The sequence below is a fragment of the Mobula birostris genome, chromosome 25 (genome assembly GCF_030028105.1).
Source record: "Mobula birostris isolate sMobBir1 chromosome 25, sMobBir1.hap1, whole genome shotgun sequence".
NCBI classification, from domain to species: domain Eukaryota; kingdom Metazoa; phylum Chordata; class Chondrichthyes; order Myliobatiformes; family Myliobatidae; genus Mobula; species Mobula birostris.
In genome coordinates, this window is record NC_092394.1 from 1223652 (window position 1) to 1249529 (window position 25878).

The following is a 25878-nucleotide window of genomic DNA, read 5'->3' on the forward strand; positions in this document are numbered from 1 at the left end:
ATTGCAACTGTCAGACCATTCTTCAAGAAGGGAGGGAGGCAGAAGAAAGGAAATTTTCGACCCGTTATACTGACTTCAGTGGTTGGAAAGATGTTTGAGTATATTATTAAGGATGAGGTTTTGGAGTACTTGAATGGGCATGATAAAGTAAACCAACGTCAGCACGGTTTCCTTAAGGGAAAATCTTGCCTGACAAATCTGTTGGAATTCTTTGAGGAATTAACAGGCAGGATAGACACAGGAGAGTCAGTAGTTGTTATTTATTTGGATTTTCAGAAGGTCCTTGGCAAGGTGCTGCACATGAGGCTGCTTGACAAGTTAAGAGCAGGAATAAAGGGAGCCTTTTCTGGTTGACTGTCGGTGACTTCTGGTGTTCCATAGGTGTTGGGATCTCTTCTCTCTACATTGCATGTCAATGATTTGGATGATGCAATTGATGGCTTTGTGGCCAAGTTTGCGAATGATATGAAGATGAGTGGAGGGGCAGGTACTGTTGAAGATTAGATTAGATTAGATTATGAGGACACGCAGTCCTCTTTTATTGTCATTTAGTAATGCATGCATTAAGAAATGATACAATGTTCCTCCAGAATGATATCACAGAAACACAAGACAAACCAAGACTAAAAAAAAACTGACAAAAACCACATAATTATAACATATAGTTACAACAGTGCAAAGCAATACCGTAATTTGATAAAGAACAGACGATGGGCACAGTAAAAAAAAGTTTCAAAGTCTCCCAAAAGTCCCATCATCTCACGCAGACGGTAGAAGGGAGAAACTCTCCCTGCCATGAGCTTCCAGTGCCTCAAACTTGCCGATGCAGCACCGTGGAAGCACCTGACCACAGCCGACTCTTGAGTCCATCCGAAAACTTCAAGCTTCCGACCAGCTCTCCGACACCGAGCACCATCTCTGCCAAGCGCTTCGACCCCGGCCCCGGCAACAGGCAATAGGCAAAGCCAAGGGTTTGGGGCCTTCCCCTCCGGAGATTCTCAATCGCACAGTAGCAACGGCAGCGAAGCAGGCATTTCAGAAGTTTCTCCAGATGTTCCTCCGTGCTTTTCACGTCCATTTCCATCAATTCATGATTCTGCACGGCCCCTATTTAACAAATACGATATCATTTCGGAGCGGCCGTGTGTGCTGCATCGCGCCACCATCTTCTCCACCCCTCTACAATTTCTACGGAAGCAGTGAGGCTGCAGAAGGATGGACAGATTGGAAAAATGGGCAAAGAAGTGGGGGATGGAATATAATGTAGGAAAGTGCCTGGTCATGCACTTTGATAGAAGGAACAAAAGCATAGACTATTTTCTAAATGGGAAGAAAATTCGATAATCAGAGGTGCAAAGGGACCTGGGAGTACTCATACAGAATTCTCTAAAGGTTAATTTGCAGGTTGATGTAGTAATGAGGAAGGCAAACATTGCTGATATTGGAGAGGGTTCAAAGGAGGTTCATGAAATTGATTCCGGGATTTAAAGGCTTGTCATATGAGGAATATTTGATGGCTCTGGACCAGTACTCACTGGAATTCAAAGAAATGAGGGCTGATCTCATTGAAACCTATCGAATGCTGAAAGGCTTTGAAAGAGTGGATGTGAAGAGGATGTTTCCAATAGAGGGGGAGCCTCATCAAATGGCCTAATTCTGCTCCTATATTTTAAGGTATTGTGGTTTTAATTGCAATCCTAGCATTCATTTTGAGAAGATTATAATATAAGAGCAAGGATGTGATGCAGAAACGTTATAAGGCGTTAGTCAGACCACACTTTTTGTGAGCAGTTTTGGTCCCTTTATCTAAGAAAAGATGTGATGGCATTGGAGAGGGTCCAGTGGAGGTCCACAATAATTATCCCAGGAATGAAAGGGTTATTATATGAAGAGCATTTGGTTGGCTCTGGGCCTGTACTCATTAGAGTTTACAAGAATGGTGGCAGTGGGGGAACCTCATTGAAACCTATTGAATATTGAAAGGTCGAGATGGGGTGGATGTGGAGAGGATGTTTCCTATGGAGGTGGAGTCTAGAACTACAAGAGATGTTCATTTAGAATTTCATCAGCCAGAGCACGGTGAGTCTGTGGAATTCATTGTTGTGAACAGCTGTGGAGGCCAGGTCATTCAGTAGATTTAAACAATGGTTAATTTGTTCTTGGTCATTAGGGTGTCAAAGGTTACAGGTAAAAAGAAGGTTAAGAGCAATAATATATCAGCCATGATGGAATTTTAGATCAGACTCGGTGGCTGAGTGGCCCTAGTTCTGCTCCTATGTCTCAAGCAGTAGGCAGTTTAAATGGCTTGTCATGAATTAAATGGGCCAAAGGCCTGTTCCGGTGCTGTACTTTTCTATCACTCTGTGACCGGGAAAACACTGCCCAAGGGCACGGTGGGGCAGACCACTAGGGACATATCACCTGAGAGGGATGCTGGGGCAGACCACAGTCTGAGGGGGTAGGGTGACAGATTATTGGGAAACACTGTCCGAGGGGGTAGGGGGACAGATTATTGGGAAACACTGTCCGAGGGGTTACTGGGACAGATTACTGGGGAAACACTGTCCGAGGGGTTACTGGGACAGATTACTGGGGAAACACTGTCCGAGGGGGTAGTGGGACAGATTACTGGGGAAACACTGTCTGAGGGGGTAGTGGGACAGATTACTGGGGAACACTGTCCAAGGCATTAGTGAGGCAGATTACAGGGGAAACACTGTCTGAGGGGTTAGTGGGACGGATTACCGGGGGAAACACTGTCCGAGGGGGTAGTGGGGCAGATTACTGGGGAAACACTGTCCGAGGGGGTAGTGGGACAGATTACTGGGGAAACACTGTCTGTGGGGGTAGTGGGACAGATTACTGGGGAACACTGTCCAAGGCATTAGTGAGGCAGATTACAGGGGAAACACTGTCTGAGGGGTTAGTGGGACGGATTACCGGGGGAAACACTGTCCGAGGGGGTAGTGGGGCAGATTACTGGGGAAACACTGTCCGAGGGGGTAGTGGGACAGATTACTGGGGGAACACTGTCCAAGGGGGTAGTGGGACAGATTACTGGGGGAACACTGTCCGAGGGGGTAGTGGGACAGATTACTGGGGGAACACTGTCCGAGGGGGTAGTGGGACAGATTACTGGGGGAACACTGTCCGAGGGGGTAGTGGGACAGATTACTGGGGGAACACTGTCCGAGGGGTTAGTGGGACAGATTACTGGGAGAACACTGTCCGAGGGGGTAGTGGGACAGATTACTGGGGGAACACTGTCCGAGGGGTAGTGGGACAGATTACTGGGGGAACACTGTCCGAGGGGGTAGTGGGACAGATTACTGGGGGAACACTGTCCGAGGGGGTAGTGGGACAGATTACTGGGGGAACACTGTCCGAGGGGGTAGTGGGACAGATTACTGGGGGAACACTGTCCGAGGGGGTAGTGGGACAGATTACTGGGGGAACACTGTCCGAGGGGGTAGTGGGACAGATTACTGGGGGAACACTGTCCGAGGGGTTGGTGGGACAGATTACTGGGAGAACACTGTCCGAGGGGGTAGTGGGACAGATTACTGGGGGAACACTGTCCGAGGGGGTAGTGGGACAGATTACTGGGGGAACACTGTCCGAGGGGGTAGTGGGACAGATTACTGGGGGAACAATGTCCGAGGGGGTAGTGGGACAGATTACTGGGGGAACACTGTCCGAGGGGGTAGTGGGACAGATTACTGGGGGAACACTGTCCGAGGGGGTAGTGGGACAGATTACTGGGGGAACACTGTCCGAGGGGGTAGTGCGGCAGATTACTGATGAACACTGTCCAAGGGGTTAGTGGGATGGATTACCGGGGGAAACACTGTCTGAGGGGTTAGTGGGGCAGATTACTGGGGAAACACTCTCCGATGGGGCAGTGGGACAGATCACCAGGAGCATTTAAGTGGATGTGAAGCTGAATCATCAAGGTACCAAGGGGTACAGACCATGTGTGGGCTTTGCGATGGTCAGTGGCTGATAGAGCAGGTTGAAGTTGTAAACATGGTGTCGTTCGACTTTCTGAAGGTCTTTGATAGAAAAATCAAGTGTGGGTGTTGGTGGCACACACGACAGATTGGGCAGGTCAGAATTGACAGGAGGGAGGCTTTGACAAGTCCTGTGTGGCAGATCAGTGCTGATCTCTGTCTACATCAGTGATTTTCTCATTGATTTTGTGTGAGGTTGTGATGATCGAATCTGGGAGTGTGGGGAATGCAAAGGTAGTTTGGGGACAGTTGGAAGGGTTGAGGGAATAGATGTGCAGATGGGACATAGAAAATGTGGTGCTCACTCTATAGGGAATGGTAGATCTTGGCAGGACTCAGTGTTCAGAGAGAGGAAGTGTAGAATCAGATACAATCCCCATGTTTGACAGACATTAACACAGACACCATTAGGAAATATACAAAAGAATATAGACCTAAAACTTGGATTAGTGTAGATGGCAAAAAGGTTAGCACTAGGGTGGGCTGAAGACTCTGTTTTGTACAACTCTGTGACAAATGTATGTAAGAACAAGAACAGATATCTCCATCTTTAGTGAGGCCACATTTAGAACATTGCATACCTTTTGGGCTGTTTATCAAAGAAAAGGTGTAGTTGTGAGATTGGGGATCTCAAATTGACTCAGGATGGCTGGACTCTTGAAAGGGGAGAGATTCGGCATCCTGGGCCCGTACTCTCCCGTTCTGGATGACAGGAGGTGACAAATAGAAAGGTATGAAGTTCTGAGCTTCACCGGTTGGGAGGGGTATTGCTGTTTCTTCTAGATGGGGTATATTCAGCCAGGAATCACAGTCTCAAACACGGTGGGGGCAAGGGAGGAGTGGAGAGAGAGGAGGAGGGATGTCTTCACTGAGGATAACAAGGCTTTGGATCATGTCCCCGTATACCGTTGGGAAGGGATCCATAGCTTTATTACAAGATCAGGAAGGAACGTGCTGCTGAGTTTGAAGAACAGTCTGAAACGATGGGTGGAATGGGTCATCCACTCCCCTACCCCCATTTCATGGGGGTTTGTAGATGGAGAAGGACGGGTAGGGAGTGAGATGGAGATGATCAGAGTGCAGAGGCTTTGGGCAGGCAGGACAATGGACATGTACACTGATTTAATGGGACTCAGTAATAATGGCCCTGTCCCCACCACCCCTTGGCCAATCCCCAGCCCTTTCAAATATGCAAGTTCCTCCTTGCTGGTGTGTCACTTTGAACCTCTGCTGATAGACCCATCAGGAGCTGTGGAAATCCAAACCAGGGCGTAATCAGTGAGGAACATCCCTATGGTGATGGCAGCAGTTGGCAGAGCAGAGCCTGATTACTGTGCAAGTGACCACTTTGGCCATCAGACATAAGTTGCTGGCCCACCTGAGAGCCCGAACGGCAGCCAGCTCCCTGTGCAGCTGCCTCGTTTTCCTCCTCTCTTCCTGGAGCTCCCTCCTCAGCTCCTGCACCTCCTCCTGTGCTTCGCACTTCATGTCGTTGGCCACCACTACCGCTGTCTGTAGGTCAGCCTGGAAGTATTGCCACTCCTCCTCTTCCTCCTGCCAAGGAATAACAGTAATTCCCAGGGACAGCCGACATACTCTTCCTTCCTCACCAACCGCTGGAGTGGGCTGTTGTCCCTACACCCCATGACCCAACATCAAATGGAGTGGAGGTGTGAACACACAACCTCTTGGTTCATCATAACCCATGGGGATGGGGTAGGACAGAGACGGGAGTGGAGAGAGGGGGGAGGGGATAGGAGGAAAGAGGGGAGTGTGGGAGGGGTGAGGTGGGAGAGGAAGAAAGACGTGAGAGAGGGAGGGAAGGAAGGAGAGAGAGAGACAGAGAGGGACAGAGACAGAGAGCAACTCAGTGAGAAAGGCAGGGTCAGAAGAGATGGAAAGCAAAGTTATTGATGGACTTGCATCTGCTTATGGGTTGGGATCTGATGAACAGAGGCCCCACCCCGGGATCTGATGAACAGAGCCCCCACCCCGGGATCTGATGAACAGAGGCCCCCACCCCGGGATCTGATGAACAGAGGCCCCACCCCGGGATCTGATGAACAGAGCCCCCGCCCCGGGATCTGATGAACAGAGGCCCCGCCCCGGGATCTGATGAACAGAGCCCCCGCCCCCGGATCTGATGAACAGAGCCCCCGCCCCGGGATCTGATGAACAGAGGCCCCGCCCCGGGATCTGATGAACAGAGCCCCCGCCCCGGGATCTGATGAACAGAGGCCCCCGCCCCGGGATCTGATGAACAGAGGCCCCACCCTGGGATCTGATGAACAGAGGCCCCCGCCCCGGGATCTGATGAACAGAGGCCCCCACCCCGGGATCTGATGAACAGAGGCCCCCGCCCCGGGATCTGATGAACAGAGCCCCCACCCCATGATGATCTGCCTTTCTCATCACACCACCTACCTGTGATGAGCACAGAGCCATACTGTGGGGCAGAGTTCCAGCACCCAGACAGTCCAAGAACTGCAAACCACCCTCTTAGCTTCACCCTATCACTCTCACTTTCACTTCCTCCTCTCTTCAAACATTGTTACTTCCTCTTCATTCCAAGTTCCTTAAGTTTCCTTAATGTTGTCAGAGCTGGGGGTGGTAATGGGGACAAGCTCCCACTGCCTATTAAATGCTCTCAGTGGTGTGCAGCACAAAGAGCCTCCAAAAACCATGTCCAGCTCCTGGCCCTCATGTGTGGCTTAGCTACTAAGCCCTTTGGAACCATTTCTACAGACAAGAGAAGGGGCAAAGGTGGATTATAGGCACTTTAAAACCAGCCGATTCAGGCAGATGGGGTTTGTCAGCTATGGTTGACAATCCATTTGAGAGAAGGAAAACTCCGATCTCAAACTTCCACTGCCCTGGAGCTGTACCCATTCACAGGCGAGGCTTTGGAAGTAAACCCAGAGGGAAATCCAGAGCTGGAGTCCCTAAGGCAGTTCTAAATTGATTGTCAACTCCTGAGATACCACTGGAGTTCCTTTAGGTTCATCAGCTACGTAGACAGGGAGAGAGCCTGCTGCCTGAGCAACAGCTTGCTCTCCATATCGTACTGCCCTGGCTTGAGTATGCCATGGATGACATATCGTTCCACCCTGGCTTGAGTATGCCATGGTTGCTCTCCATATTGTATTGCCCTGGCTTGCGTATGTCTTGGATGCCATATCGTACCGCCCTGGCTTGAGCATGCCATGGATGACATATCGTACCACCCTGGGTTGAGTATGCCATGCATGCCATATCGTACCGCCCTGGCTTGAGCATGCCATGGATGACATATCGTACCACCCTGGGTTCAGTATGCCATGCATGCCATATCGTACCGCCCTAGCTCGAGTATGCCATGGATGTTATATCGTATCGCCCTGGCTTGAGTATGCCATGGATGCCATATTGTACTGCCCTGGTTTGAGTATGCCATGAATGCCATATCTTACTGCCCTAGCTTGAGTATGCCATGGATGCCATATCGTACCGCCCTAGCTTGAATATGCCATGGATGCCATATCGTACCACCCTAGCTTGAATATGCCATGGATGCCATATTGTCCCGCCCTGGCTTGAATATGCCATGGATGCCAATATCATACCACCCTGGCTTGAGTATGCCATGGATGCCATATCGTACTGCCCTGGCTTAAGTATGCCATGGATGCCATATGATACTGCCCTGGCTTGAGTATGCCATGAATGCCATATCTTACTGCCCTGGCTTGAGTATGGCATGGATGCCATATCGTACCGCCCTGGCTTGAGTAGGTCATGGATGCTATATCGTACCACCCTGGCTTGAGTATGCCATGGATGCCATATCGTACTGCCCTGGCTTGAGTATGCCATGGATGCCATATCTTACTGCCCTGGTTTGAGTATGCCATGGATTCCATATCGTACCGCCCTGGCTTGAGTATGTCATGGATGCTATATCGTACCACCCTGGCTTGAGTATGCCATGGATGCCATATTGTCCCGCCCTGGCTTGAGTATGCCATGGATGCCAATATCATACCGCCCTGGCTTGAGTATGCCATGGATGCCATATCGTACTGCCCGGGCTTTAGTATGCCATGGATGCCATATCGTACCTCCCTGGCTTGAGTATGCCATGGATGACATATCGTACCGCCCTGGCTTGAGTATGCCATGGATGCCATATCGTAGTGCCCTGGCTTGCGTATGCCATGGTTGCTCTGCATATTGTATTGCCCTGGCTTGAGTATGCCATGGATGCCATATCGTACCGCCCTAGCTTGAGTATGCCATGGATGCCATCTCGTACTGCCCTGGCTTGCGTATGTCTTGGATGCCATATCGTACCGCCCTGGCTTGAGTATGCCATGGATGCCATATAGTACTGCCCTGGCTTGAGTATGCCATGGATGCCATATAGTACTGCCCTGGTTTGAGTATGCCATGAATGCCATATCTTACTGCCCTAGCTTGAGTATGCCATGGATGCCATATCGTACCGCCCTGGCTTGAATATGCCATGGATGCCATATCGTACCGCCCTGGCTTGAGTATACCATGGATGCCGTATCGTACCGCCCTGGCTTGAGTATGCCATGGATGCCATATCGTACTGCCCTGGCTTAAGTATGCCATGGATGCCATATCATACTGCCCTGGCTTGAGTATGCCATGAATGCCATATCTTACTACCCTGGTTTGAGTATGCCATGGCTGCCATATCGTACCACCCTGGCTTGAGTATGCCATGGATGCCATATCGTCTTGCCCTGGCTTGAGTACGCAATGGATGCCATACCTTACTGCCCTGGTTTGAGTATGCCATGGATGCCATATCGTACCGCCCTGGCTTGAGTATGTCATGGATGCTATATCATACCACCCTGGCTTGAGTATGCCATGGATGCCATATTGTCCCGCCCTGGCTTGAGTATGCCATGGATGTCAATATCATACCGCCCTGGCTTGAGTATGCCATGGATGCCATATCGTACTGCCCGGGCTTTAGTATGCCATGGATGCCATATCGTACATCCCTGGCTTGAGTATGCCATGGATGCCATATCATACTGCCCTGGCTTGCGTATGCCATGGTTGCTCTCCATATTGTATTGCCCTGGCTTGAGTATGCCATGGATGCCATCTCGTACAGCCCTGGCTTGCGTATGTCTTGGATGCCATATCGTACCGCACTGGCTTGAGTATGCCATGGATGCCATATAGTACTGCCCTGGCTTGAGTATGCCATGGATGCCATATCGTACTGCCCTGGCTTGAGTATGCCATGGTTGCTCTCCATATTGTATTGCCCTGGCTTGAGTATGCCATGGATGCCATATCTTACTGCCCTGGCTTGAGTATGCCATGGATGCCATATCGTACCGCCCTGGCTTGAATATGCCATGGATGCCATATCGTACTGCCCTGGCTTCAATATGCCATGGATGCCAAATCGTACCGCCCTGCTTGAGTATACCATGGATGCCATATCGTACCGCCCTGGCTTGAGTATACCATGGATGCCATATCGTACCGCCCTGGCTTGAGTATGCCATGGATGCCATATCGTACCGCCCTGGCTTGAGTATGCCATGGATGCCATATCGTACCGCCCTGGCTTGAGTATGCCATGGATGACATATCGTACTGCCCTGGCTTGCGTATGCCATGGTTGCTCTCCATATTGCATTGCCCTTGCTTGAGTATGCCATGGATGCCATATCGTACTGCCCTGGCTTGAGTATGCCATGGATGCCATCTCATACTGCCCTGGCTTGCGTATGTCTTGGATGCCATATCGTACCGCCCTGGCTTGAGTATGCCATGGATGGCATATCGTACCGCCCTGGCTTGAGTATGCCATGGATGCCATATCGTAGTGCCCTGGCTTGCGTATGCCATGGTTGCTCTGCATATTGTATTGCCCTGGCTTGAGTATGCCATGGATGCCATCTCATACTGCCCTGGCTTGCGTATGTCTTGGATGCCATATCGTACCGCCCTGGCTTGAGTATGCCATGGATGACATATCGTACCGCCCTGGCTTGAGTATGCCATGGATGCCATCTCGTACTGCCCTGGCTTGCGTATGTCTTGGATGCCATATCGTACCGCCCTGGCTTGAGTATGCCATGGATGCCATATAGTACTGCCCTGGCTTAAGTATGCCATGGATGCCATATAGTACTGCCCTGGTTTGAGTATGCCATGAATGCCATATCTTACTGCCCTAGCTTGAGTATGCCATGGATGCCATATCGTACCGCCCTGGCTTGAGTATACCATGGATGCCGTATCGTACCGCCCTGGCTTGAGTATGCCATGGATGCCATATCGTACTGCCCTGGCTTAAGTATGCCATGGATGCCATATCATACTGCCCTGGCTTGAGTATGCCATGAATGCCATATCTTACTACCCTGGTTTGAGTATGCCATGGCTGCCATATCGTACCACCCTGGCTTGAGTATGCCATGGATGCCATATCGTCTTGCCCTGGCTTGAGTACGCAATGGATGCCATACCTTACTGCCCTGGTTTGAGTATGCCATGGATGCCATATCGTACCGCCCTGGCTTGAGTATGTCATGGATGCTATATCATACCACCCTGGCTTGAGTATGCCATGGATGCCATATCGTCCCGCCCTGGCTTGAGTATGCCATGGATGCCAATATCATACCGCCCTGGCTTGAGTATGCCATGGATGCCATATCGTACTGCCCGGGCTTTAGTATGCCATGGATGCCATATCGTACATCCCTGGCTTGAGTATGCCATGGATGCCATATCATACTGCCCTGGCTTGCGTATGCCATGGTTGCTCTCCATATTGTATTGCCCTGGCTTGAGTATGCCATGGATGCCATCTCGTACAGCCCTGGCTTGCGTATGTCTTGGATGCCATATCGTACCGCACTGGCTTGAGTATGCCATGGATGCCATATAGTACTGCCCTGGCTTGAGTATGCCATGGATGCCATATCGTACTGCCCTGGCTTGAGTATGCCATGGTTGCTCTCCATATTGTATTGCCCTGGCTTGAGTATGCCATGGATGCCATATCTTACTGCCCTGGCTTGAGTATGCCATGGATGCCATATCGTACCGCCCTGGCTTGAATATGCCATGGATGCCATATCGTACTGCCCTGGCTTCAATATGCCATGGATGCCAAATCGTACCGCCCTGCTTGAGTATACCATGGATGCCATATCGTACCGCCCTGGCTTGAGTATACCATGGATGCCATATCGTACCGCCCTGGCTTGAGTATGCCATGGATGACATATCGTACTGCCCTGGCTTGCGTATGCCATGGTTGCTCTCCATATTGCATTGCCCTTGCTTGAGTATGCCATGGATGCCATATCGTACTGCCCTGGCTTGAGTATGCCATGGATGCCATCTCATACTGCCCTGGCTTGCGTATGTCTTGGATGCCATATCGTACCGCCCTGGCTTGAGTATGCCATGGATGGCATATCGTACTGCCCTGGCTTTAGTATGCCATAGATGCCATATCGTACCGCCCTGTCTTGAGTATGCCATGGATGCCATATCGTACTACCCTGGCTTGAGTATGCCATGGATGCTATATCGTATCACCCTGGCTTGAGTATGCCATGGTTGCTCTCCATATTGTATTGCCCTGGCTTGAGAATGCTATGGATACCATATTGTACTGCCCTGGCTTGAGTATGCCATGAATGCCATATCTTACTGCCCTGGCTTGAGTATGCCATGGCTGCCATATCGTACTGCCCTGGCTTGAATATGCCATGGATGCCATATCGTACAGCCCTGGCGTGAGTATGCCATGGTGCCATATCGTACCGCCCTGGCTTTAGTATGCCATGGATGCCATATCGTACCACCCTGGCTTGAATATTCCATGGATGCCATATCGTACCGCCCTGGCTTGAGTATGCCATGGCTGCCATATCGTACCGCCCTGGCTTGAGTATGCCATGGCTGCCATATCGTACCGCCCTGGCTTGAATATGCCATGGATGCCATATCATACCGCCCTGGCTTGTGTATGTCATGGATGCCATATCGTACTGCCCTGGCTTGAGCATGCCATGGATGACATATCGTACCATCCTGAGCTGAGTATGCCATGGCTGCCATATCGTACCGCCCTGGCTTGAATATGCCATGGATGCCATATCATACCGCCCTGGGTTGAGTATGCCATGAATGCCATATTGTACTACCGTGGTTGAGTATGCCATGGATGCCATATCGTACTGCCCTGGCTTGAGTATGTCATGGATGCCATATCTTACTACCCTGGCTTGAGTATGCCTTGGATGCCATATCGTACTGCCCAAGGTTGAGTATGCCATGGATGACATATCGTACCACCGTGGGTTGAGTATGCCATGAATGCCATATTGTACTGTCCTAGCTTGAGTATGCCATGGTTGCTCTAGATGTTGTATTGCCCTGGCTTGAGTATGCCATGGATGCCATATCGTACCGCCCTGGCTTGAGTATGCCATGGATGGCATATCGTACTGCCCTGGCTTTAGTATGCCATAGATGCCATATCGTACCGCCCTGTCTTGAGTATGCCATGGATGCCATATCGTACTACCCTGGCTTGAGTATGCCATGGATGCTATATCGTACCGCCCTAGCTCGAGTATGCCATGGATGCCATATCGTATCACCCTGGCTTGAGTATGCCATGGTTGCTCTCCATATTGTATTGCCCTGGCTTGAGAATGCTATGGATACCATATTGTACTGCCCTGGCTTGAGTATGCCATGAATGCCATATCTTACTGCCCTGGCTTGAGTATGCCATGGCTGCCATATCGTACTGCCCTGGCTTGAATATGCCATGGATGCCATATCGTACAGCCCTGGCGTGAGTATGCCATGGTGCCATATCGTACCGCCCTGGCTTTAGTATGCCATGGATGCCATATCGTACCGCCCTGGCTTGAATATTCCATGGATGCCATATCGTACCGCCCTGGCTTGAGTATGCCATGGCTGCCATATCGTACCGCCCTGGCTTGAGTATGCCATGGCTGCCATATCGTACGCCCTGGCTTGAATATGCCATGGATGCCATATCATACCGCCCTGGCTTGTGTATGTCATGGATGCCATATCGTACTGCCCTGGCTTGAGTATGCCATGGATGCCATATCGTACCGCCCTGGCTTCAGTATGCCATGGCTGCCATATCGTACCGCCCTGGCTTGAATATGCCATGGATGCCATATCATACCGCCCTGGCTTGTGTATGTCATGGATGCCATATCGTACTGCCCTGGCTTGAGCATGCCATGGATGACATATCGTACCATCCTGGGTTGAGTATGCCATGGCTGCCATATCGTACCGCCCTGGCTTGAATATGCCATGGATGCCATATCATACCGCCCTGGGTTGAGTATGCCATGAATGCCATATTGTACTACCCTGGCTTGAGTATGCCATGGATGCCATATCGTACTGCCCTGGCTTGAGTATGTCATGGATGCCATATCTTACTACCCTGGCTTGAGTATGCCTTGGATGCCATATCGTACTGCCCAAGGTTGAGTATGCCATGGATGACATATCGTACCACCGTGGGTTGAGTATGCCATGAATGCCATATTGTACTGTCCTAGCTTGAGTATGCCATGGTTGCTCTAGATGTTGTATTGCCCTGGCTTGAGTATGCCATGGATGCCATATCGTACCGCCCTGGCTTGAGTATGCCATGGGGCCATATTGTACCGCCCTGGCTTGAGTATGCCATGGATGCCATATCATACCGCCCTGGCTTGAGTATGCCATGGATGCCATATCATACCGCCCTGGCTTGAGTATGCCATGGATGCCATATCGTACAGCCCTGGCTTGAGTATGGCATGGATGCCATATCGTACCACCCTGGCTTGAGCATGCCATGGATGCCATATCGTACCGCCCTGGTTTGAGTATGCCATGAATGCCATATCGTACCATCCTGGCTTGAGTATGCCATGGATGCTATGTCGTACCACCCTGGCTTGAGTATGCCATGGATGCCATATCGTACCATGCTGTCTTGAGTATGCCATGGATGCCATATCGTACTGACCTGGCTTGAGTATGCCATGGATGCCATATCTTACTGCCCTGGCTTGAGTATGCCATGGATGCCATATCATACCGCCCTGGGTTGAGTATGTCATGAATGCCATATTGTACTACCCTGGCTTGAGTATGCTATGGATGCCATATCGTACCGCCCTGGCTTCAGTATGCCATGGCTGCCATATCGTACCGCCCTGGCTTGAATATGCCATGGATGCCATATCATACCGCCCTGGCTTGTGTATGTCATGGATGCCATATCGTACTGCCCTGGCTTGAGCATGCCATGGATGACATATCGTACCATCCTGGGTTGAGTATGCCATGGCTGCCATATCGTACCGCCCTGGCTTGAATATGCCATGGATGCCATATCATACCGCCCTGGGTTGAGTATGCCATGAATGCCATATTGTACTACCCTGGCTTGAGTATGCCATGGATGCCATATCGTACTGCCCTGGCTTGAGTATGTCAAGGATGCCATATCTTACTACCCTGGCTTGAGTATGCCTTGGATGCCATATCGTACTGCCCAAGGTTGAGTATGCCATGGATGACATATCGTACCACCGTGGGTTGAGTATGCCATGAATGCCATATTGTACTGTCCTAGCTTGAGTATGCCATGGTTGCTCTAGATGTTGTATTGCCCTGGCTTGAGTATGCCATGGATGCCATATCGTACCGCCCTGGCTTGAGTATGCCATGGTGCCATATTGTACCGCCCTGGCTTGAGTATGCCATGGATGCCATATCATACCGCCCTGGCTTGAGTATGCCATGGATGCCATATCATACCGCCCTGGCTTGAGTATGCCATGGATGCCATATCGTACAGCCCTGGCTTGAGTATGGCATGGATGCCATATCGTACCACCCTGGCTTGAGCATGCCATGGATGCCATATCGTACCGCCCTGGTTTGAGTATGCCATGAATGCCATATCGTACCATCCTGGCTTGAGTATGCCATGGATGCTATGTCGTACCACCCTGGCTTGAGTATGCCATGGATGCCATATCGTACCATGCTGTCTTGAGTATGCCATGGATGCCATATCGTACTGACCTGGCTTGAGTATGCCATGGATGCCATATCTTACTGCCCTGGCTTGAGTATGCCATGGATGCCATATCGTACCACCCTGGCTTGAATATGCCATGGATGCCATATCGTACCGCCCTGGCTTGAATATGCCATGGATGCCATATCGTACCACCCTGGCTTGAATTTGCCATGGATGTCAAAATCGTACCGCCCTGGCTTGAGTATGCCATGGACGCCATATCGTACCGCCCTGGCTTGAGTATGCCATGGATGCCATATCGTACCACCCTGGCTTGAGCATGCCATGGATGAAATATCGTACCATCCTGGGCTGAGTATGCCATGAATGCCATATTCTACCGCCCTGGTTGAGTATGCCATGGATGCCATATCGTACTGCCCTGGCTTGAGTATGCCATGGATGCCATATCGTACCACCCTGGCTTGAATATGCCATGGATGCCATATCGTACCGCCCTGGCTTGAATATGCCATGGATGCCATATCGTACCACCCTGGCTTGAATTTGCCATGGATGTCAAAATCGTACCGCCCTGGCTTGAGTATGCCATGGACGCCATATCGTACCGCCCTGGCTTGAGTATGCCATGGATGCCATATCGTACCACCCTGGCTTGAGCATGCCATGGATGAAATATCGTACCATCCTGGGCTGAGTATGCCATGAATGCCATATTCTACCGCCCTGGTTGAGTATGCCATGGATGCCATATCGTACTGCCCTGGCTTGAGTATGCCATGGTTGCTCTCCATATTGTATTGCCCTGGTTTGAGTATGCCATGGATCCCATATTGTACTGCCCTGGCTTGAGTATGCCATGAATGCCACATCTTACTGCCCTGGCTTGAGTATGCCATGGATGCCATATCGTACTGCCCTGGCTTGAATATGCCATGCATGCCATATCGTACAGCCCTGGCTTGAGTATGCCATGGATGCGATATCGTACCGCCCTGGTTTGAGTATGCCATGAATGCCATATCGTACCATCCTGGCTTGAGTATGCCATGGATGCCATATCGTACCGCCCTGGTTTGACTATGCCATGGATGCCATATCTTACTGTCCTGGCTTGAGTATGCCCTGAATGCCATATCTTACTGCCCTGGCTTGAGTATGCTATGGATGCTATATCGTACTGCCCTGGCTTGAGTATGCCGTGGATGGCATATCGTACTGCCCTGGCTTGAGTATGCCATGGATGGCATATCGTACCGCCCTGTCTTGAGTATGCCATGGATGCCATATCGTACTGCCCTGGCTTGAGTATGCCATGGCTGCTATATCGTACCGCCCTAGCTCGAGTATGCTATGGATGACATATCGTACCACCCTGGCTTGAGTTTGCCATGGATGCCATATCGTACCGCACTGGCTAGAGTATGCCATGGATGCCATATTGTACTGCCCTGGCTTGAGTATGCCATGGTTGCTCTCCATATTGTATTGCCCTGGCTTGTGTATGCCATGGATGCCATATTGTACTGCACTGGCTTGAGTATGCCATGGCTGCCATATCGTACCGCCCTGGCTTGAATATGCCATGGATGCCATATTGTACAGCCCTGGCGTGAGTATGCCATGGTGCCATATCGTACCGCCCTGGCTTTAGTATGCCATGGATGCCATATCGTACCGCCCTGGCTTGAATATGCCATGGATGCCATATCGTACCACCCTGGCTTGAGTATGCCATGGTGCCACATCGTACCGCCCTGGCTTGAGTATGCCATGGCTGCCATATCATACCACCCTGGCTTGAATATGCCATGGATGCCATATCGTACCGCCCTGGCTTGAGTATGCCATGGCTGCCATATCATACTGCCCTGGCTTGAGTATGCCATGGATGCCATATGGTACCTCCCTGGCTTGAGTATGCCATGGATGACATATTGTATCGCCCTGGCTTGAGTATGCCATGGGTGCTATATCGTACCACCCTGGCTTGAGTATGCCATGGATGCCATATCGTACCGCCTTGGCTTGAGTATGCCATGGATGCCATATCGTACCGCCCTGGCTTGAGTATGCCATGGATGCTCTCCATATTGTATTGCCCTGGCTTGAGTACGCCATGGATGCCATATCGTACCATCCTGGCTTGAGTATGCCATGGATGCTATATCATACCACCCTGGCTTGAGTATGCCATGAATGCCATATTGTACTGTCCTAGCTTGAGTATGCCATGGTTGCTCTAGATGTTGTATTGCCCTGGCTTGAGTATGCCATGGATGCCATATCGTACCGCCCTGGCTTGAGTATGCCATGGTGCCATATTGTACCGCCCTGGCTTGAGTATGCCATGGATGCCATATCATACCGCCCTGGCTTGAGTATGCCATGGATGCCATATCATACCGCCCTGGCTTGAGTATGCCATGGATGCCATATCGTACAGCCCTGGCTTGAGTATGGCATGGATGCCATATCGTACCACCCTGGCTTGAGCATGCCATGGATGCCATATCGTACCGCCCTGGTTTGAGTATGCCATGAATGCCATATCGTACCATCCTGGCTTGAGTATGCCATGGATGCTATGTCGTACCACCCTGGCTTGAGTATGCCATGGATGCCATATCGTACCATGCTGTCTTGAGTATGCCATGGATGCCATATCGTACTGACCTGGCTTGAGTATGCCATGGATGCCATATCTTACTGCCCTGGCTTGAGTATGCCATGGATGCCATATCGTACCACCCTGGCTTGAATATGCCATGGATGCCATATCGTACCGCCCTGGCTTGAATATGCCATGGATGCCATATCGTACCACCCTGGCTTGAATTTGCCATGGATGTCAAAATCGTACCGCCCTGGCTTGAGTATGCCATGGACGCCATATCGTACCGCCCTGGCTTGAGTATGCCATGGATGCCATATCGTACCACCCTGGCTTGAGCATGCCATGGATGAAATATCGTACCATCCTGGGCTGAGTATGCCATGAATGCCATATTCTACCGCCCTGGTTGAGTATGCCATGGATGCCATATCGTACTGCCCTGGCTTGAGTATGCCATGGTTGCTCTCCATATTGTATTGCCCTGGTTTGAGTATGCCATGGATCCCATATTCTACTGCCCTGGCTTGAGTATGCCATGAATGCCACATCTTACTGCCCTGGCTTGAGTATGCCATGGATGCCATATCGTACTGCCCTGGCTTGAATATGCCATGCATGCCATATCGTACAGCCCTGGCTTGAGTATGCCATGGATGCGATATCGTACCGCCCTGGTTTGAGTATGCCATGAATGCCATATCGTACCATCCTGGCTTGAGTATGCCATGGATGCCATATCGTACCGCCCTGGTTTGACTATGCCATGGATGCCATATCTTACTGTCCTGGCTTGAGTATGCCCTGAATGCCATATCTTACTGCCCTGGCTTGAGTATGCTATGGATGCTATATCGTACTGCCCTGGCTTGAGTATGCCATGGCTGCTATATCGTACCGCCCTAGCTCGAGTATGCTATGGATGACATATCGTACCACCCTGGCTTGAGTTTGCCATGGATGCCATATCGTACCGCCCTGGCTTGAGTATGCCATGGATGCCATATTGTACTGCCCTGGCTTGAGTATGCCATGGTTGCTCTCCATATTGTATTGCCCTGGCTTGTGTATGCCATGGATGCCATATTGTACTGCACTGGCTTGAGTATGCCATGGCTGCCATATCGTACCGCCCTGGCTTGAATATGCCATGGATGCCATATTGTACAGCCCTGGCGTGAGTATGCCATGGTGCCATATCGTACCGCCCTGGCTTTAGTATGCCATGGATGCCATATCGTACCGCCCTGGCTTGAATATGCCATGGATGCCATATCGTACCACCCTGGCTTGAGTATGCCATGGTGCCACATCGTACCGCCCTGGCTTGAGTATGCCATGGCTGCCATATCATACCACCCTGGCTTGAATATGCCATGGATGCCATATCGTACTGCCCAAGGTTGAGTATGCCATGGATGACATATCGTACCACCGTGGGTTGAGTATGCCATGAATGCCATATTGTACTGTCCTAGCTTGAGTATGCCATGGTTGCTCTAGATGTTGTATTGCCCTGGCTTGAGTATGCCATGGATGCCATATCGTACCGCCCTGGCTTGAGTATGCCATGGATGGCATATCGTACTGCCCTGGCTTTAGTATGCCATAGATGCCATATCGTACCGCCCTGTCTTGAGTATGCCATGGATGCCATATCGTACTACCCTGGCTTGAGTATGCCATGGATGCTATATCGTACCGCCCTAGCTCGAGTATGCCATGGATGCCATATCGTATCACCCTGGCTTGAGTATGCCATGGTTGCTCTCCATATTGTATTGCCCTGGCTTGAGAATGCTATGGATACCATATTGTACTGCCCTGGCTTGAGTATGCCATGAATGCCATATCTTACTGCCCTGGCTTGAGTATGCCATGGCTGCCATATCGTACTGCCCTGGCTTGAATATGCCATGGATGCCATATCGTACAGCCCTGGCGTGAGTATGCCATGGTGCCATATCGTACCGCCCTGGCTTTAGTATGCCATGGATGCCATATCGTACCGCCCTGGCTTGAATATTCCATGGATGCCATATCGTACCGCCCTGGCTTGAGTATGCCATGGCTGCCATATCGTACCGCCCTGGCTTGAGTATGCCATGGCTGCCATATCGTACGCCCTGGCTTGAATATGCCATGGATGCCATATCATACCGCCCTGGCTTGTGTATGTCATGGATGCCATATCGTACTGCCCTGGCTTGAGTATGCCATGGATGCCATATCGTACCGCCCTGGCTTCAGTATGCCATGGCTGCCATATCGTACCGCCCTGGCTTGAATATGCCATGGATGCCATATCATACCGCCCTGGCTTGTGTATGTCATGGATGCCATATCGTACTGCCCTGGCTTGAGCATGCCATGGATGACATATCGTACCATCCTGGGTTGAGTATGCCATGGCTGCCATATCGTACCGCCCTGGCTTGAATATGCCATGGATGCCATATCATACTGCCCTGGGTTGAGTATGCCATGAATGCCATATTGTACTACCCTGGCTTGAGTATGCCATGGATGCCATATCGTACTGCCCTGGCTTGAGTATGTCATGGATGCCATATCTTACTACCCTGGCTTGAGTATGCCTTGGATGCCATATCGTACTGCCCAAGGTTGAGTATGCCATGGATGACATATCGTACCACCGTGGGTTGAGTATGCCATGAATGCCATATTGTACTGTCCTAGCTTGAGTATGCCATGGTTGCTCTAGATGTTGTATTGCCCTGGCTTGAGTATGCCATGGATGCCATATCGTACCGCCCTGGCTTGAGTATGCCATGGGGCCATATTGTACCGCCCTGGCTTGAGTATGCCATGGATGCCATATCATACCGCCCTGGCTTGAGTATGCCATGGATGCCATATCATACCGCCCTGGCTTGAGTATGCCATGGATGCCATATCGTACAGCCCTGGCTTGAGTATGGCATGGATGCCATATCGTACCACCCTGGCTTGAGCATGCCATGGATGCCATATCGTACCGCCCTGGTTTGAGTATGCCATGAATGCCATATCGTACCATCCTGGCTTGAGTATGCCATGGATGCTATGTCGTACCACCCTGGCTTGAGTATGCCATGGATGCCATATCGTACCATGCTGTCTTGAGTATGCCATGGATGCCATATCGTACTGACCTGGCTTGAGTATGCCATGGATGCCATATCTTACTGCCCTGGCTTGAGTATGCCATGGATGCCATATCATACCGCCCTGGGTTGAGTATGTCATGAATGCCATATTGTACTACCCTGGCTTGAGTATGCTATGGATGCCATATCGTACCGCCCTGGCTTCAGTATGCCATGGCTGCCATATCGTACCGCCCTGGCTTGAATATGCCATGGATGCCATATCATACCGCCCTGGCTTGTGTATGTCCTGGATGCCATATCGTACTGCCCTGGCTTGAGCATGCCATGGATGACATATCGTACCATCCTGGGTTGAGTATGCCATGGCTGCCATATCGTACCGCCCTGGCTTGAATATGCCATGGATGCCATATCATACCGCCCTGGGTTGAGTATGCCATGAATGCCATATTGTACTACCCTGGCTTGAGTATGCCATGGATGCCATATCGTACTGCCCTGGCTTGAGTATGTCAAGGATGCCATATCTTACTACCCTGGCTTGAGTATGCCTTGGATGCCATATCGTACTGCCCAAGGTTGAGTATGCCATGGATGACATATCGTACCACCGTGGGTTCAGTATGCCATGAATGCCATATTGTACTGTCCTAGCTTGAGTATGCCATGGTTGCTCTAGATGTTGTATTGCCCTGGCTTGAGTATGCCATGGATGCCATATCGTACCGCCCTGGCTTGAGTATGCCATGGTGCCATATTGTACCGCCCTGGCTTGAGTATGCCATGGATGCCATATCATACCGCCCTGGCTTGAGTATGCCATGGATGCCATATCATACCGCCCTGGCTTGAGTATGCCATGGATGCCATATCGTACAGCCCTGGCTTGAGTATGGCATGGATGCCATATCGTACCACCCTGGCTTGAGCATGCCATGGATGCCATATCGTACCGCCCTGGTTTGAGTATGCCATGAATGCCATATCGTACCATCCTGGCTTGAGTATGCCATGGATGCTATGTCGTACCACCCTGGCTTGAGTATGCCATGGATGCCATATCGTACCATGCTGTCTTGAGTATGCCATGGATGCCATATCGTACTGACCTGGCTTGAGTATGCCATGGATGCCATATCTTACTGCCCTGGCTTGAGTATGCCATGGATGCCATATCGTACCACCCTGGCTTGAATATGCCATGGATGCCATATCGTACCGCCCTGGCTTGAATATGCCATGGATGCCATATCGTACCACCCTGGCTTGAATTTGCCATGGATGTCAAAATCGTACCGCCCTGGCTTGAGTATGCCATGGACGCCATATCGTACCGCCCTGGCTTGAGTATGCCATGGATGCCATATCGTACCACCCTGGCTTGAGCATGCCATGGATGAAATATCGTACCATCCTGGGCTGAGTATGCCATGAATGCCATATTCTACCGCCCTGGTTGAGTATGCCATGGATGCCATATCGTACTGCCCTGGCTTGAGTATGCCATGGTTGCTCTCCATATTGTATTGCCCTGGTTTGAGTATGCCATGGATCCCATATTCTACTGCCCTGGCTTGAGTATGCCATGAATGCCACATCTTACTGCCCTGGCTTGAGTATGCCATGGATGCCATATCGTACTGCCCTGGCTTGAATATGCCATGCATGCCATATCGTACAGCCCTGGCTTGAGTATGCCATGGATGCGATATCGTACCGCCCTGGTTTGAGTATGCCATGAATGCCATATCGTACCATCCTGGCTTGAGTATGCCATGGATGCCATATCGTACCGCCCTGGTTTGACTATGCCATGGATGCCATATCTTACTGTCCTGGCTTGAGTATGCCCTGAATGCCATATCTTACTGCCCTGGCTTGAGTATGCTATGGATGCTATATCGTACTGCCCTGGCTTGAGTATGCCGTGGATGGCATATCGTACCGCCCTGTCTTGAGTATGCCATGGATGCCATATCGTACTGCCCTGGCTTGAGTATGCCATGGCTGCTATATCGTACCGCCCTAGCTCGAGTATGCTATGGATGACATATCGTACCACCCTGGCTTGAGTTTGCCATGGATGCCATATCGTACCGCCCTGGCTTGAGTATGCCATGGATGCCATATTGTACTGCCCTGGCTTGAGTATGCCATGGTTGCTCTCCATATTGTATTGCCCTGGCTTGTGTATGCCATGGATGCCATATTGTACTGCACTGGCTTGAGTATGCCATGGCTGCCATATCGTACCGCCCTGGCTTGAATATGCCATGGATGCCATATTGTACAGCCCTGGCGTGAGTATGCCATGGTGCCATATCGTACCGCCCTGGCTTTAGTATGCCATGGATGCCATATCGTACCGCCCTGGCTTGAATATGCCATGGATGCCATATCGTACCACCCTGGCTTGAGTATGCCATGGTGCCACATCGTACCGCCCTGGCTTGAGTATGCCATGGCTGCCATATCATACCACCCTGGCTTGAATATGCCATGGATGCCATATCGTACCGCCCTGGCTTGAGTATGCCATGGCTGCCATATCATACTGCCCTGGCTTGAGTATGCCATGGATGCCATATGGTACCTCCCTGGCTTGAGTATGCCATGGATGACATATTGTATCGCCCTGGCTTGAGTATGCCATGGGTGCTATATCGTACCACCCTGGCTTGAGTATGCCATGGATGCCATATCGTACCGCCTTGGCTTGAGTATGCCATGGATGCCATATCGTACCGCCCTGGCTTGAGTATGCCATGGATGCTCTCCATATTGTATTGCCCTGGCTTGAGTACGCCATGGATGCCATATCGTACCATCCTGGCTTGAGTATGCCATGGATGCTATATCATACCACCCTGGCTTGAGTATGCCATGAATGCCATATTGTACTGTCCTAGCTTGAGTATGCCATGGTTGCTCTAGATGTTGTATTGCCCTGGCTTGAGTATGCCATGGATGCCATATCGTACCGCCCTGGCTTGAGTATGCCATGGTGCCATATTGTACCGCCCTGGCTTGAGTATGCCATGGATGCCATATCATACCGCCCTGGCTTGAGTATGCCATGGATGCCATATCATACCGCCCTGGCTTGAGTATGCCATGGATGCCATATCGTACAGCCCTGGCTTGAGTATGGCATGGATGCCATATCGTACCACCCTGGCTTGAGCATGCCATGGATGCCATATCGTACCGCCCTGGTTTGAGTATGCCATGAATGCCATATCGTACCATCCTGGCTTGAGTATGCCATGGATGCTATGTCGTACCACCCTGGCTTGAGTATGCCATGGATGCCATATCGTACCATGCTGTCTTGAGTATGCCATGGATGCCATATCGTACTGACCTGGCTTGAGTATGCCATGGATGCCATATCTTACTGCCCTGGCTTGAGTATGCCATGGATGCCATATCGTACCACCCTGGCTTGAATATGCCATGGATGCCATATCGTACCGCCCTGGCTTGAATATGCCATGGATGCCATATCGTACCACCCTGGCTTGAATTTGCCATGGATGTCAAAATCGTACCGCCCTGGCTTGAGTATGCCATGGACGCCATATCGTACCGCCCTGGCTTGAGTATGCCATGGATGCCATATCGTACCACCCTGGCTTGAGCATGCCATGGATGAAATATCGTACCATCCTGGGCTGAGTATGCCATGAATGCCATATTCTACCGCCCTGGTTGAGTATGCCATGGATGCCATATCGTACTGCCCTGGCTTGAGTATGCCATGGTTGCTCTCCATATTGTATTGCCCTGGTTTGAGTATGCCATGGATCCCATATTCTACTGCCCTGGCTTGAGTATGCCATGAATGCCACATCTTACTGCCCTGGCTTGAGTATGCCATGGATGCCATATCGTACTGCCCTGGCTTGAATATGCCATGCATGCCATATCGTACAGCCCTGGCTTGAGTATGCCATGGATGCGATATCGTACCGCCCTGGTTTGAGTATGCCATGAATGCCATATCGTACCATCCTGGCTTGAGTATGCCATGGATGCCATATCGTACCGCCCTGGTTTGACTATGCCATGGATGCCATATCTTACTGTCCTGGCTTGAGTATGCCCTGAATGCCATATCTTACTGCCCTGGCTTGAGTATGCTATGGATGCTATATCGTACTGCCCTGGCTTGAGTATGCCGTGGATGGCATATCGTACTGCCCTGGCTTGAGTATGCCATGGATGGCATATCGTACCGCCCTGTCTTGAGTATGCCATGGATGCCATATCGTACTGCCCTGGCTTGAGTATGCCATGGCTGCTATATCGTACCGCCCTAGCTCGAGTATGCTATGGATGACATATCGTACCACCCTGGCTTGAGTTTGCCATGGATGCCATATCGTACCGCCCTGGCTTGAGTATGCCATGGATGCCATATTGTACTGCCCTGGCTTGAGTATGCCATGGTTGCTCTCCATATTGTATTGCCCTGGCTTGTGTATGCCATGGATGCCATATTGTACTGCACTGGCTTGAGTATGCCATGGCTGCCATATCGTACCGCCCTGGCTTGAATATGCCATGGATGCCATATTGTACAGCCCTGGCGTGAGTATGCCATGGTGCCATATCGTACCGCCCTGGCTTTAGTATGCCATGGATGCCATATCGTACCGCCCTGGCTTGAATATGCCATGGATGCCATATCGTACCACCCTGGCTTGAGTATGCCATGGTGCCACATCGTACCGCCCTGGCTTGAGTATGCCATGGCTGCCATATCATACCACCCTGGCTTGAATATGCCATGGATGCCATATCGTACCGCCCTGGCTTGAGTATGCCATGGCTGCCATATCATACTGCCCTGGCTTGAGTATGCCATGGATGCCATATGGTACCTCCCTGGCTTGAGTATGCCATGGATGACATATTGTATCACCCTGGCTTGAGTATGCCATGGGTGCTATATCGTACCACCCTGGCTTGAGTATGCCATGGATGCCATATCGTACCGCCTTGGCTTGAGTATGCCATGGATGCCATATCGTACCGCCC

At 50.9% G+C, this 25878-nt stretch overlaps 1 protein-coding gene across 3 annotated transcripts in view; it reads right to left on the reverse strand.

Annotated features, from left to right (window-relative positions):
* Nucleotides 1-302: 302 nt before the first annotated feature.
* LOC140187711 (uncharacterized) overlaps nucleotides 303-25878 on the reverse strand; it is a 55264-nt gene continuing 29688 nt past the window's right edge. For all 3 annotated transcript variants that reach the window (XM_072243278.1, XM_072243276.1, XM_072243277.1), the window contains 2 exons: nucleotides 5389-5564; nucleotides 303-1107 (listed from right to left, as the gene is read on the reverse strand). In XM_072243278.1, coding sequence (XP_072099379.1) covers nucleotides 1089-1107; nucleotides 5389-5564 — 195 coding nt within the window. In that variant the 3' untranslated portion in view covers nucleotides 303-1088. The remainder of the gene's footprint in view (nucleotides 1108-5388; nucleotides 5565-25878) is intronic.